Here is a 15,798-nt window from a genome sequence, read left to right as displayed (position 1 = left end):
CTAAGCTACTAATAACTTTTGGAGTAATTTGTTATGCAGCAATAGATAACTAATACAGGCCTCTTAGAAACTCTTCTTTCTAACCCAAAATAGGTACAGAGTCCCAGGAGGCTGCATACATCTCCAGGTACCTACCTCTCCTCCCCCACGCAACTCACATGTGGAGAGAGAAAGCAAAAGTTACTACTCAATATGTCCCTTCCCTCTTTATTTCTCACTGATAAGCTGAAGCTAAGCATTAAGGAAGCAAAATGTTTTCAATAAAGTTGAATACCCAGTAATGCTTTTTTTCTTTCCTGCTTCAAGCTCTATATCTAAATTGTGCTGCAAACTTATAATATTCAAAATTCCTGAACTACACTTTATACTTCATATATGTGCAAAGTTAATAAATATGGAATATATATCCCCTACTGAACTTTTTCTTAAAATCACTGTCACTTAACAGGATACCTTAAAGGATGCTTTCCCCCATCACACACTCTGTCCTGGAAACATTTTAAGAACCTTCAGTTCCTCTGAAAAGTTTTCTCTTCAATCAGTGAAGAGAATCACAGAAAATCACAGATTCCCTGGGGGAGAGAAGCTGTATAATATGTTCCAAGAAGCTCTGGATGTGCAATCTTAAAAGCTAAATTTAAGACCCCACTCTACCACAAGCAGTAAAGACTCTGGCCCCAATCTGTGGAATGGAGATTATATGTGTCCCATCTCACAGCATCACTGTTCTAAAATCAAGTAAGATGCTGAAAAGAAGGGGGTTGGGGGGGGGGAAGCCTACTTGCTCCCATCAAATTCAGTAAACTCAGCTGAGGGGCACCAGAGTGGTTCAGTCGGGTAAGTGTCTGAATCTTGGTTTCAGCTCAGGTCACGATTTCACGGTTCATGGGTTCGAGTTTCACGTTGGGCTCTGTGCTGGCAAAGCATAGCCTGCTTGGGATTCTCCCTCTCTCTGCCCCTCCCCCACTCTCACTCACTGTCTCTAATAAATAAATAAAATAAATAAATAAACAAACAAACAGAAAAACTCAGCTGAAACAGAAAGACAATGGTCTGCTAGGTGGCAGTCTTCTAGTGGGAAAGCTGGAGATGAGTAATTTGTTGTTATATTTCCAGCAAGGACATGGGAAAGAAGGCACCTGGACTGCCTAGGAATATATCTGTATCTGCCAAACAGAACTGTCAAATTACACTTTTTCATTTGTGAAATAATGAAATATCCATTCAGCCATTATCAATCTAACTCCTGGAGATACAATCATGTTTGTGGAAACTCATGAAATCAGGTTCATGTACAAGCAAAGGAGAGAGTGAGATCTTGAACTTAGAAACAGCAATCCCTTTCTAGGCCCAATGCTAACAGTTTTCAGGCAATTCAGCAACCGTCATTTATCACAGCCCCACCAAGCTGTTTTGTTTTGGGTAGATAAACCAGTAGCTTTCATATCACTAACCTGAGTTAGGAGATTGTGACAAAATGGCTTATGCTGCCAGGACTTCCTATGAACATTGCTACTGCTCACTTGAAAAAGACACTATGAGTACTCTTTAACCTAAATGTTTAAACGGCTTTAGACCACATACATTTTTTTAAGTGGAACATTAAATGGCAGCAACATAATTTTGGAAGGGTTGCCCCTCCCACACACACATGCACCACCAGAAACTATCACAGTAAGCTATATCACTTTATTTGCTGCTCAAGTAAGCCCCAAACTGGCAAGTATGAGTCTAAGGTGAGTTTAACCATTATAACATTTACTGCTTTACAGTTATTAAAATGTTTACTTCCTTTTTTTAATGTTTATTTATTTTGAGAGAGAGAGAGAAAGAATGAGCAGGGGAGGGGCAGACAGAGAGAGAGGGAGAGACAGAATCCCAATCAGGCTTTGTACCATCAGCACAGACCCCAAAGTGGAGCTCGAACTCCTCAACTGCGAGATCATGACTTGAGCCAAAATCAAGAGTCGGATGTTTAACCGACTGAGCCACCCAGATGCCCCTAAAATGTTTACTTTCAGCAGGGAGACTTTACCCCTGCTCCTAAGTTTTTTATTCAAATATTGTGGTTCTGCACTTCCTGAGAAGTCTGCTGGAAAAACTATACTTTTTCCCCAAGAAGACTTTCTTTTTTGGGTGGAACACCACATAGAAGCTCTCTGTGTGGCTCATTTACACTGCTATAAATTAACCAACAAAGAAACATGGCTCTGATCCCATTTACTAACTAGTAGGAATCTCCCAAGTTGAGAGCTAAAAATGTTATCTGGGGGAAAAAAAAAAAAAAAAAAACAACACCACAGAATTGTATTATGCTGCTGAGGTTTCCAAGCCTTAAAGATCTTATAATAATAGAATATACAAATTTAAACTATGAAAGAACTAATTACATCAAAAATTAAAAAATAAAAATAAAAGTATTGGTTTGGGATATTGTCAAAGGAGCCACATGGGTTAAACTTTTGGGCTAGGTAACATTAAGGGTCCTTATTAGTCCCATCATTTCTAGGAAATTCTAATAAAGCAATCCTTGTGGTAGGGGCAGGGAGAGGATGTTAAACTAAATCCTTAGGAGAACCATACTCATGAATTTTACTGGAACACTTCAATAAATACCTAATGAAAAATGTCTGTATAGTATTTTCTTTTTTTTTTTTAAGCTTATTTATTTTGAGAGACAGTGTGCACACATGAGCAGGGGAAGGGCAGAGCGAGAATCCCAAGCAGGCTCTGCACAGCTAACACACAGCACAATATGGGGCTCAAACTCACGAACTGTTGAGATCATGACCTGAGCCCAAGTCAAGAGCTAGACACTTAACCCACTGAGCCACCCGGGTGCCCCTGCATATTTTCTTGTACATGTGACCCAAAGCCTTAGAATTGAAAACCTAAGTGTTACATTTTAACAAGATCTGCATTCTAGGTCTTACATATGCACAGTCTAAAACAATCCAATAAATATACCATTTCAATCATACAGCATATACCAACAATATACCATATCAACTGTCAAATAAATTCTAAAACACCCAATTAAAACTATTAAATTAAATTAAAACTATTAAAAAACACTTAATGGGCAAAAGTCAAAAGTTATATATTTGTACTTATATTATTAAATGATTCCCAAGTTCTCTTCATTCTTCTCTAATTTCCATTTTTCATAACTCCTTGGATCTCACAGTCAATTAAAAAGCAAGTACACTGACAGACCAATGACATTTGTGTTTTGTAAGGGAGACAAACAGCCAGCCCAAATCAGCCTTTCCCTAGAGTCTTAACCTAAGCATACAGGCCTGCACTAACAGCACCAGATGCCACAGTTCATGTTAATTAATCATGTATATAGCCTTGCTGCTTTCTTGAAAGTTCTCCCAAATTACTTAAGCTTTATATTTTTATCAAAATTGTCCTAGGTGTGGATCTAGGTCAGCAAACTTTTCTGTAAAGAGCCAAACAGTAAACATTTTAGGCTTTTGCCAGCTACACAGTCTCTGTTCCAAGTAATCAACCTTGTTGTTTTAGTGTGAAAGCAGCCACAGACAGCACCTAAGCGAACAAGTGTGGCTGCATTCCCACAAAACTTTACTTACGGGCCCTAAAATTTGAATTTCATATAATTTTTACACGTCACAATTTTTTTCAAGCACTTAAAAATGTAAAAACAATTCTTAGCTCCCAGACAAAACAATAATCGGTCAGAGCAAGAGACAGGGCCACATTTGGTCTGTGAGCCACAGTCTGCTGATTCCTGATCGAGACTACCAAAACTGTGTCAATAAACAACTCTGCATTCCCCACCAGGCCTCCAGCAGTAAACATCTGTGGACTGATCCTGTTTATCTCTTTCCTTCTATTCTGGAGGACTACAGTGAGTCTTTGAAAAGGCACCTAATTAACATATCAAACAGGGTAGATTTAACTAGTTGTTCCAAGGGCACACACCAGAGCTTCAGCATGAATTAAGATTTTCTTTCTCAAAGAAAGGTATATACATATATACATACATGTATATGTATATACATATAAAGGTATATGTGTGACAGAGAGGCTTCTAGTAGCTTCTAGTAGCACAGGACATCCACTCACTGCAGCTTTTATAGTCTAAGACAATGGACAAAACCATAGTCCATAAACACACACACAAAAAAAAAGTGGGGAGGGGATGAACTTGAGATTGTACCTTTCAGAAGTCCTCTGTACGTGCCATCTCCTCACGGATACATCCCCCAGCAAAAAGAAAATACAGTAACAGCAGCAGCTTAAACACTCTTTGTTGGGGGAGGCAGACAGATAGCAAACACAGAACTACCAGCCCCAATATTACAGCCACCACTCTGGTATTTTCAAGGAACCTCTTTGGCTCAACTTTTATTTTACCAGTTAGTCCGAAGCCAGCTTCTGTCTGTGGCTTAAAAAAATCCCCACAACCTCATCCATTGTTTCATTCCTAGATTGGCATACAATTCTGTCTTAAGGAGTGTTAAGACAGAGTTCAGATACTGTTAAGTCCCCAACAACTTCCAATAAAAAGAAAATTAACTTCAAATAGGTGTAGATGTTTCCCTGCGTTCAAAGAATCATATGGAAGTAGGGGTGGGATACAGCCCATACATTGGGGGACCATAATATACGAGGAAGCCAGTATCTTTTATGTATGTTAACTCTAACCCCTGACTAACTCATAAATAATCCCCCAAAATGATACAGTTTTATATAATTTCTACCTGCTATCCCACTATGTCTTGGAACCAAAGATATATGAAAGACTAACTTTATCAGGAGCCAAATAATCAACAATTTGGGAGAAAGAGGACCATCCAAGCTCAGAAGTTAAGACTTCAACGAGAAATGTGTCTCCAGGAATTTTGGTCCACTGATATCTTCCCTGGTCAGACCTGTGTTTGGTTGTATTTTTATATTTACTCTGTATGTATAACAAGGCCATCAACAAGACTCTGGGCTAACTCTACACGTTGGGCAGAAGGAGCTCTCAAAGGCAGAATACTACCAGGCTGATATACAATCATCCTATTATTTAAAGGCTCCAGGGGCACCTGGGTGGTTCAGTTAGTTAGGCATCCAACTTTGGCTTGGGTCATGATCTTACATTTTGTGTGTTCAAGCCCCACATCAGGTTCTCTGCTGTCAGCATGGAGTCTGCTTTAGATCTTCTGTCCCCCTCTCTCTGCCCCTCCCCCATTTGCCCTTTCTCTCTTTCTCTCTAAAATAAACATTAAAAACAAAACAAAACCCCAAATTGAAAGATTTCTTTTTTTTTTTTTTTAACGTTTTATTTTTTTTTATTTTTGAGACAGAGACAGAGCATGAACGGGGGAGGGTCGGAGAGAGGGAGACACAGAGTCGGAAGCAGGCTCCAGGCTCCGAGCCATCAGCCCAGAGCCCGATGCAGGGCTCGAACTCACGGACTGTGAGATCGTGACCTGGGCTGAAGTCGGACACTTAACCGACTGAGCCACCCAGGCGCCCCCCAAATTTAAAGATTTCTTAATATGTGGTGGTAGTCTCCTAGATTGTATACCCTACCGCATTACCCCATCAAATACATGGTCTCCAATCATTATCTACTCCACACAGCTTTCCTGGTCCATGACTCTCTAAAAAGAAATCTTTTAAAAGAAGAGAGAAAAAGAGTGTGAGCTAGAAGTTACCAAAACATGTAAAAAAAGTCAGTGGCACAGGAAGGACCAAACAATTGGTTCTCTATGGCTCTGGGGGGTCTGAGCCATAGGAGCCTCTATGCAATTAGCGAAGAATATGTCAAGATGAATCAGACTAGGAGCTGACAGAATGGTGAGGAAGGGAGCAGCCCAAGCTGAGGGACATTCAAAGAGACTTTCAAATCGCTACTTATGGGTCTCATGAGCATTACTTAAATTTGATGGGAAAACTTCAAAATAGTTCTTTCCAGCTTTCAAATCTCTCTTCTGATCTGCCAATCTTGACAGAAGAAAAAGGAAGCTTTGAAGAACAAGTGCATCTTCCGTGTGCAAAGCTAAGCGCCACATGTGAGCTCTCCAATATATAAACCTGCCTGTTCCCATGCGGTCTCTGCCTAAAACAATGGTGAAAAGCAACCCAGGGTGGAAAAAAAAGCAGGGAGGGAGGCTACCCAGGGTGTGTTGAGAGTATGGCTGAATTCTCAGCAGGGGAAACACATTAGACAACTCCCAAGTCAAAGCAAAATCAAACCACAAAAGTAATAATAATTATTATTATCAGTGAACCAATAATTCCAGCTCCATCATGAAGTCTTTCACAGAGAACCTGACTTCCCAAGCAACCTGTAAGGAAGTTATGAAGCAATAAAATACAGTAACCGTTAGGAGAAAAAAGTCATAATCAAGTCAAAAACTAGTTAACAGGATAACCTGGCTCTATTGAAGGATGACACTGGCAGACACTGGAAAAGAGAAAACATGGAAGAACAATATCCATGCTAGAGTCTCTTCTCCAGACAACAGTTAAGTAGCCTTTTTTTTTTTTTTTAAATGTTTATTTGTTTATTTTGAGATAGACAGCATAAGCAGGGGGAGGGCAGACAGACAGAGAGCATCCGAACCAGGCTCCCAGTTCCGAACTTTCAGTGCAGAACCCATCACGGGCTTCAATCTCACAAACTGTGAGATCATGACCTGAGCTGAAATCAACAGTCGGATGATTAACCAACTGAGCCACCTAGGCGCCTCATGTCTCTTTAAAAGGATGTCAAAACATGATCTCTCTGCTCAAAGCGCTGTTATGGGTTAAATTGCATCCCTCAAAAAGGTATGTTGAAGCCCTAACTCTCCATACCTGTGAATGTGACCTTATTTGGAAATAGTACCTTTGCAGATGTAATCAAGTTAAGATGTGGTCATACTGGATTAGGAGGGTCCCTATATCTAATCACCGGTGTCCTTAAAAGAATGTCATGTGAAGGCACAGAGATACACAGGAAGAAGATGGCCTTGTAATGAAGGAGACAGAGACTGGAGTTATCCTGCCACAAGCCAAGGAACATCGTGAAGTATCAGCCACCACCAGAAGCTAGAGGAGACAAGAAAGGATTTTTCCCTAGAACCTTAGGAGGGAACATGGCTCTGTGGCTCTGCTGATACCTCGATTTCGGACTTCTAGCCTCCAAATCTGTGAGAGAATTTATTTCTGTTGTTTTAACCCACCCAGTTTGTGGGTTTCTACTTTGTCAAGGCAGCCCTGGGGAGATAACACACCAATGGCTTCCTATCTTACTCAGAAAGAAAATCCAAGCATCATTACAAAGTGTTCCAGACTTTCCTTTATCTAACTTCAGCTCCTACTGTTCCCTTCCTAGTCACCACTCCATCCACACTGGCTTCTTCATTGGTCCTCAAAATCCTCCCACCATGGGGCCTCACGCCATCTCAGGCTGGTCCTGTTTCAGGCCTTTGCAGATGCCATTCCCTTTGCTAGAAAGGTTCTCTCCCCAAGAATCTGCAAGGCTGTTCCCTCAATCTTCTTTCAGGGCTCTGCTCAAGTTCCCTTATTGGCAAGGCTCGGCCTAATTACCCTTTGGCATCTCTTATCCCTACGCCATGCACCCTATACCTCCTTCCCCTGCTTTATTTTTTTCCATAATACTTAAGACAAGCTGACATGTGTATCTTGCTTAACCTTTAAAAGATCCATTTCCCTCCATAACGTTAGCTCAGTGAGAGCAAGACTTTTTCACTGCTGAATCACAGCGCACTCTATTGAACAGATAAACAGATTCTATCAGGACAGGTGAAATTTTACTCAAAACTGGCTGTGTGACAAAAAAGGTTGCTACTAATTAAATGGATCAGAAGCTTTTGTAGTTGAAGGGCAGGCTCAAGGTTGAGCTCTGAGGGGCTAGGAGACCATCTCTGTGCCAGGTTTCTGTAGATAGACTGAGAGGCTCACCATTCCTATATAGATGAAGGAAAAGTGAACAATTTTGAAACAGCTTAAGATTCCTTCATATCTAAAAAGGTCCACTCTTACATATAATTTTTGTCTCCAGCCACACACACCCCTGAAGAAAGTGACTTAGCCTGAGAAATATCTGAAGCCAAATCTAAACATACCTTCACCTCTGCATTACTACATACATTTTTGGTTTTTCGGGGCTTAGGGGGAAGGGCCCAGCAGGAATGTTTGATAATGATAATCTCAAACTGCAAATGTACAAACCACTTGGGAAGAAAACCATATTCCTAAAACAAACAAAAATATTTCAAATAAGCCAGGAGCCTTAAAACAGCTCTTTCTTAGTAAGTACTCGATCAAAAGCTTTTTAAATGGTCCTAAGTTAACACTCTTCCTTCCCTCATTTACATTCTCAAAACTTTAAAACAAAAGAGGCAGAAAATGAAAATCTTCCTTTACCTTGGGTTTTGGCCCCCGGTGCTGCCAATCCTAATGATGAATCACAGGATTCCTTGAGAGGTGATCTGATTGGTGTTTCAGCTTCAGGGGTCTCAAAATTACCTTCTGAATCCGAGCTGCCAAGGGGGAAAAATGAGGAATTACCACTTTCAACGGTATTTCCGACACCCTTTACAACCTACATATCCGAAAAGGCTAAAGTCCAGCATTTTTGCCTAACTTTACAACCCACTAGTCCTCAGCAAGGACTGGCCTGTGGGAGCTGCTGCGGGTTTTCTCGCAGGGCCCTCCTCCGCCTTCTGTCTGGCATCCTGTCTCCCTGAATATCTCCTCCATCCTCCGGAGCTTTTCTCATCACCATTTATTTCTGAGGTCATCCTTTCTTCTGACATCCCCCCCAAAAGCGCTTTCCAACAGACTCCTTTTCTAAAAGAATCCTTTCTCATAGGTTTAAAAATTAAGACTGCCCTCTCCCCCTAAAATTAAGCCAGCTCTCGCCATGATGCCTTTTTCTTTGGCAGGCCTCTACCTGTTTGGAACTCACTCGGCCTGAGGCTGAGAATGCTGTCACCTGCCTTCCTCAATCATTCGGTGGCAGCTCAGCAAAGACCACCATTTCTCACCAGCTGCCAGGGGCCTGTCATCACGCGACCTTCTTTACCAAGGCTGCATTTTCGGGCCACAAGGGGACACCAGGAGGGCCTGGGAGCGACTTCTCCACAGGGAGGGCCCCAAGTTCTACCGGTGTGATCAATGACACTCTTGTGTGTAGGGGCGGGGGCTGGGGGATCGAAGCTTAGAGAAAGTGACTGAAGCAGACCGGGATGCGGGAAGACTGCAGATTCCGGGTTAGGTTCTGAAGCTCATACGGAAACGGAGGAAAGGTAATACCGGACAAAACATCCTGAACTTGCGAATGCACAGCGGGGACCCGGTTACGGGCAGGGACGCAGCATTGCCATGATAATGGTTACGCGGGTGAGCGACCACAAACACGCACACAGAATGAGCCGCAGATGGATGGATGGCAGCACGTCTGCATCTCGGCAGGGATGCGTGTACTTGCCTGAAACTCAAGGATTTGGTCTCGGCTTGCGAGTCCTCCTCCTCGGGATCGCCCTCGGGCCCTCCGGCCTCGTCCTCTCCGGCGCCCCCGCCGCGCACCGCGGACCAGGTCCATTTCGCCCACTGCACTGGGGACAGGATCTGCCAAGGGCTGAACGCCATGAGCGCGGCTCCTCCGGCTCCAGCTCCTACGAGTAGGGGAAGGGGGAGAGCCTTTTTTCCCTTTCAAAATGGAGGGAACGGGTGACAGGCGCCTGTAAGCGTTTCCAGCGGAGGCGCGGATGTGGTTAAACGAGCGCCGTCGGGGGCCCGGGTGGAGCGCTTCCTCTCGGCCGGCAGTCAGCGCCGCTTCCTCCTCGTCCTCCTTCCCCAACGGTGCGGTCGCGGCCACCCCCGCGCCGGGCGACTCCCGCCGGGAAGATGCCTTTCCTGGGGCCTCCTCAGGGCCCCGGCCCGCGGCGCCGGGTGGCTCGGGTCTTGGGGTCTTGGGCTCCCGCCTCCCGGCCGGCGGGGCGCGCATCAGCTGCCGCGGGAGCCGCGCCCCAGGAGCCGCCCCCTTGGACCGTACTATTCGCGCGCGCGGGCGGGGGCGAAGGCGGCGCCGGGGCTTTGAAGTCCGCGGCGCTCCCGCCCGATCCCCCCGCCGCGGCGCCGTGCTGGTAGCGCCCGGACTGCGGGCAGGGGGCTGCCCCGCTGCGACTCCGGCGGGCAGAGCACCCAGGCGCCCCCAACAGCTCAGCGAGCGGCGGGAGCTGGGAAGATCCATTTCCTGGGTCCGTGCACGCTGGGCTTTTCCTCTTTCCCTTATTTTTTCATCTTGCTACTGTGACTTAATGGCGTTGTGACATTAGATCGCATAGAAGTGAAGCCCCTTATTAAAAAAAAAACAAAAAACTTTGAGGCCGCAGTTGCCTGTTCTTTTTACCCCTCCCTGACATTGACAGCGTGGAAGATTTCGGCCTATTCACCTCCGACTCTACCACTCCCAGGATTTGGAAATTCCTCAGCAATGCTACAAGAGGAGCCAAGGACTGGAATTGTAGATGCTTTGTCCCTCCCCAAACCGCACTCCTGGACGCTCTGGGGCCAGGTCTTTGGTAAAGGGTGCTAAATTACCCCCGTGAAATTACAGCCTGATCGGCTTCCCATTCTCCTTTTTGAGGCTTTCTCTTCATAACTTCGTCTAAATCTTTGATTTCTGACTTCGTTTACTGCTTCAGAAGTATGCCAACAGGCCTGGTGAAGGCAGCCTTCAAAATAAAAACCCTCTTTATGTTTGAAAGCAGAAGGAAATAGAAGAGCTCTCCTCGGATTTTCTTCATTTTCCGTTTAGGGATCGCTCGCCTCAGAATCTCCAATGCACCAAGGAAGCTGGCAGACACAAACCAAACACCAGGTTTCATGATCTCCTTGCCTGGATAAGGCATTTCTTGTACTATTGTAATTTCCCAGAGTCGCCGTGAATCTGTGAGGTGGTTGCAGGTTCTCACAGAGAGAGCAGCTTCAGAATTTAGGAACAAAGTCATGCTGAAACTGCAAGAGACAGTCTCCCCTAAAAGGGGAGTCATGCTGAGGAGTCATGACTGTCTTACACATTTGATAGCAAAAACAAAAGCAAATATACTGTAAGATAAGGCAGGGTAGTTATCTTACCGTAAGATAACTTAGTCTTACCATAACAGAAAGGCAGAGGTTTGCCTGAAGTCTAGATAAAAGGATTAGGGTGTCAGGATGCTTTAGAATTCATCCAGCTCCTTTCCAGAGAGAAACACAACTGTCAGGATTGTTCTGGAGACTACAAGGATGGGAAGTACGCAGGAGTCTTTTTTTTTTTTTTTTTAAAGTCATGAAATATACCCCAACATTATCCAGTTCTTTGTATTTTTAGGTTTACGGCTCACCATATAAACCTTCAGGTTATAAACTCCCCCAGGTTCCTGGATTTGACCCGTGTTTTGTTGCCTGGAAATAATATTACCACCCCACCCCCCCACCCCCCCACCCCCCCCCCCCCCCCGCCCCATGTAAATTAGTAACTGGCACCTATGTCTTCTTACATCCTGTTCATTCTTTCTCCTGGGTAGTTCTCAAATCTTCATTCCTCTGCATCCCCACTGTCACTGACATACTTCCCAAACTGTCTGTTTCTTACAGCTGCACTGCAAATGTCTTCCAGCTAGTTTTACCTCAGGGTTTCCCACCTGAGGGCATCCCACCTGGTTGATAGGTGACTTGTGCTATAGTCTTGCTGTTCCTGTTCCTCATTACTCCCAGCCCTTTGTATTCCTAAGCCATAATCAGTAGAGAATTGGTTCTGAACTTTCAGTATGTCCCAGAATCATCTGGGGTGCTTCTTTAAAAATACTAACTCAAATCACCACCAGGGCCTGGAAATCTGAATTTTTACCAAGTATCTTGTGGAATTTTTTTTCACAGGATAAATTTGGGAAACAACGATGAGCTTGGACTAACTGCTGCTGCTAGAACTATTTCTCTTTTTCCTGTAGAGTTCTGCACATTCCCACCCCCTTACCCCCACCTCGAGCTCCCAGACCTTGACTTCCCAAACTTCCTTCAATACCCAACTCAAGTGTTTAGTCTGAGAAAGCAGGCTGATTTCTCCTGTTTCTACCATCTCTATACCCCAACCTCTCAAAGAAACTTTTACTGTGGCCCTTAGATGGTTTTGAAAGGGGACACTATTAATAGTTACACCAGACAGCAAGCACAAACCAGGATGTCCCCAGGATGTAAGGTCACCCTACACTTAGCATATGATATATAATGTGTTTGTTTACCTATCTGTCCCACTTCTAGACCATAAGCTTCTAAATGGCAGGGGCCACATCATATTTGTGATTTATTTTTGTTTCTCCAGAGATTAGGACAGGGCCATACACTCAATAGGTGTTCACTAAATAAACAGAAAAGGGATATTGTAGTTTATAGATAGATCTTATGAGTTTGAGTAGGATGACATAAATTCCAAAAGCCTGACTCCTCCTGGGGAAATCAAGTTTTGGAACCAGCACAGAATGGAACTTGGAGCAAGTAATGACCCCAGTAAGGTAAAGCCCAACCTATACAGCCGTTTCTTGAAATTGGAGAAGCAAATGCCTAGTTTTCTGAACATCACTCTACTGCAAGCTCCTAGACTTGATGTGAACAGCGATAAAGGAAGTAATTACTCAATAACTTGAACTTATTTTATTGTCTAGAAGTTCAAGTAATGAGGCTAACTGACATATCAATTTTCCTGTAATTCTGGGAAAGAAGGGGCAATGTTTGAAAACAGATATCCCAACCAAGGTAAGCCATTTTGCTGCTATCCTCAGCTTCAGAGAGCAGAATGTCTGCAAATACATGACCAAGTCACCTAATGCAACGGATTTGTCTTGGAAACAACCGAAACCACAGAAAGAAACCCATCTGTTCCTTCCTCTCTTCTTGCCCTTCACTGAAGCTTTAGATCAATAGGCCATGAAAATCTAAAATGTAACTTCCTTGAAACATTCCACAATTGTGGTGTGGCCAAGCCAGGCACATCCGTTGCCTGTAATGGATGCTCCAGAGGGATCTGCAAGATGGGTCTCTTCGTTTAAAAAAATAATAAAATGTACGGGTTAGCAAACTCAAACAGGCAAACAACTAATCATTTCATAGCATTTCACAGCAGAGCTATTCTGGGAAAGCCTGGCATGGGGGCAGGAGGTGGGGGCAGATGTAGTTGGGGCCTAAAGGAATTGGTATGGATCCTGTATACCTCATAAAGAGTTGATCTCAACTCAAGTACTCAAGTTGAACTTGATCCTGTAGCGGGGGGACGGGGTGGGGGGGGTGTCAAACACCAGAACCTCCCTAGGTAACATAAGGGAGTGACAAGGCCAGAGTGGCAGCTGTGTCATCTGGAGAACACTGCTGTGGCTAAGGGGCAGTGCTACCAAGTTCCTGGTGCCCAGCATTGCCATCTACCAGTCTTTCGAGAAAAACCCAAACCATGGGTTTTATAACCCATCTTCCGATCTTTAATGTTCTTACTAATTTAAATCATTTTGAACCTTGTGAAGGCCAACATGGTGCTGGACAAAAACAAAGCCATCTGTGTGTCCGGGTAGCCCCCGAGCCTGGATGGGCAGAGGGGAGTCATCAGGCTTTGAGCAAGTAAATAACATTTCCATTTAGATCATTTAGATCATTCTGGTAACAACCTGGGGGATGGAAGGGAAGTAGTGAAGACTGGGACCCAATTTCCCTGCCCCAAACTACCTAGAGAAAGTGGACAGCCTCTCCCCTAGAGGGTAAAGAAGCAGAACTGAAATTCACGTCCTTAGCTGTCACTGCACTTGTTCAGGAAGCATCAGAGTTGTAAGCAGCTCAAGCATGATGTGAACACTTTGACAGTGGAAGGACCAGAAAACCACTGCTAAGGAAACCGAGTTTGTGCCAGCCAGTGAAATGAAAAAGCATCGGTTATGAAATGATGTGGAGGGAGTGGAGGAGGCAAGGCAGGAGGACCATGATGGCACAAGGGAATTAGGGATGAAGTAGGCAGAGAGAAAACCAAAAGGTCAGGCAGGCAGACAAACCCGTCAACATATCTGTATTTTCTCACAATTTAGGAATCTGGTGAGCGAGAGACACATCCCATGCAACTAAGATTAGATGCCAGATTGATGATGTAACCAAAGTGGCTGGGCAGCTCTGAAAACTTAGAAAAAGCACTGGCCTGGGTGAAACTGAAATGGCAAATAGCAGCTAGGCTGACATGCCTCAGCAGAACCTCCATAGACTGTCTCCCACTCCCCAGCCCTGCTTTTTGAGAGCTGTTTGCTGGATGAGGTTCCAAGATGTGGCAGGGAATTCCCCTGCACGTGGTTGCCCCACCAACCTGATCACTGAATGTTCTCACCTCACTCACCAAGCTAAACATCCTCAGGAGGTCTCTAAGATGTAATGGTTTAACAGTACCCTAGATCAATCTGATCTCTGTAATCCTTCTCTCCAGTAGCGGGGCAGGTTTTCTTATTCTCAGTTTGCAGATGACGTAACTGAAGCAGAAAAGGCAACCACCTGCCTGAAGTCATACAGCTAATTGGTGCCAGAAGTGAATCTAGAACACCAGTCTCCTGTCAGTACTCTTGGCGCTGTATCAGACTGGAAGAAAGCAGAATGTCTTCGCAGCCACGAGGTAGCTTGCCGTTCCGTAATCTAGACACTCCTCTCGATATACTGCGGCTGCAGTCCCTGCTTCCTGCTTACCCGGCATGAAAGCCACAACTAAGAATACCTCACTCTGCCACAGAGAAGTGCCACTGCCAGCAGGAGGCCTGCTTTCCTGACCCACCTCAGTCTAACCAGGCAACAACATGCTGATGTCTGCACGAGGCAACATCACACGAAGCAGATAAGGGCATCTGACATATTCAAATACCTTCATGTTACAGTCTCAACCCTGCAAGATGAGATGTTCTTACCTAGAGGCTATAATCACCTGTAGAATTACAATCTTCACTCCACTACCCAAATACTCCCAAATCAGAATTCATACTACATATTTACACTGCACATTATATCATAAAGACATCCTCCTTTCTTTTTTTTTTTAATGTTTATTTAATTTTTTTTGAGAGAGAGAGAGAAAGAGAGAGACACAGCACCAGTGGAGCAGGGGCAGAGGGAGGGGGAGACACAGAATCTGAAGCAGGCTCCAGGCTCTGAGCCATCAGCACAGAGCCCAATGTGGGGCTTGAACTCACAAACCGTGAGATCATGACCTGAGCTGAAGTCAGATGCTTAACTGACTGAGCCACCCAGGTGCCCTAAGAGAACCTCCTAATTTTTTTTTAAAGAAAAGCCAGATTTATGTCCATAGTTAATACTCTTTCAGAGTTCTACAAAGATTAAAAGGGATCTAAACTGTATCCATTAAATACTTGGCCAAGCTCCCCACCTAGGGCCTGCTCAGAGACCCTTGTACAGGCTTTCTGCTGGTGAACAACTCTTGTCAGGTCCACCATATCACAAAAGTAAAGTCTGACTTTCCCAGAAAGTATGCTATTCAACCTGGGTCAGGATCAGACAGACGGCAGAATTGCCACATGGCAGAGTTAAATAGTGTGTCAGCCTTCAGTGGGAGGTGGGGGGAAAAAACAAATATATTTTATGGTGTTTACACTGAACTAGTATCATTTAAGAGCCAGTTCTATGAAGTTCTCTCTCATCCCTATCAGACAGCATGAATGTATGTTTAATGACTTTATGAGAAAGTTCACTTTAGCTCCGCCCTGGGATGTAAGAGGGTTAGAGAAACAGTTGTTGAGTATGAAAGACAGAAGCAGA

The 15,798-nt window shown here is 44.3% G+C and overlaps 1 protein-coding gene across 15 annotated transcripts in view; it reads right to left on the bottom strand.

The window, feature by feature from the left end:
- TACC1 (transforming acidic coiled-coil containing protein 1) overlaps positions 1 to 15,798 on the bottom strand; it is a 121,129-nt gene that overhangs the window by 48,415 nt on the left and 56,916 nt on the right. For 8 of the 15 annotated variants that reach the window (XR_009615999.3, XM_060653524.3, XM_060653529.3 and 5 more), the window contains exons 2-3: positions 9,461 to 9,647; positions 8,395 to 8,510 (exon numbers count right to left, since the gene is read on the bottom strand). The exons of 3 other annotated variants lie outside the window; for them this stretch is intronic. Coding sequence is in view for 10 of the 12 variants with exons in the window: in XM_060653524.3 (XP_060509507.3) it covers positions 8,395 to 8,510; positions 9,461 to 9,621 (277 nt within the window). In the remaining 2 variants the exon portion in view is untranslated. The remainder of the gene's footprint in view (positions 1 to 8,394; positions 8,511 to 9,460; positions 9,648 to 15,798) is intronic. 4 more of the 15 variants (XM_060653537.3, XM_060653528.3, XM_060653530.3 and 1 more) reach the window with 1 other exon arrangement.

Source organism: Panthera onca, chromosome B1 (genome assembly GCF_046562875.1).
Source record: "Panthera onca isolate mPanOnc1 chromosome B1, mPanOnc1 haplotype 2, whole genome shotgun sequence".
NCBI classification, from domain to species: Eukaryota; Metazoa; Chordata; class Mammalia; order Carnivora; family Felidae; genus Panthera; species Panthera onca.
Note: the sequence above shows the minus strand (reverse complement) of the source record. Positions and strands in the feature narration are given on the sequence as shown.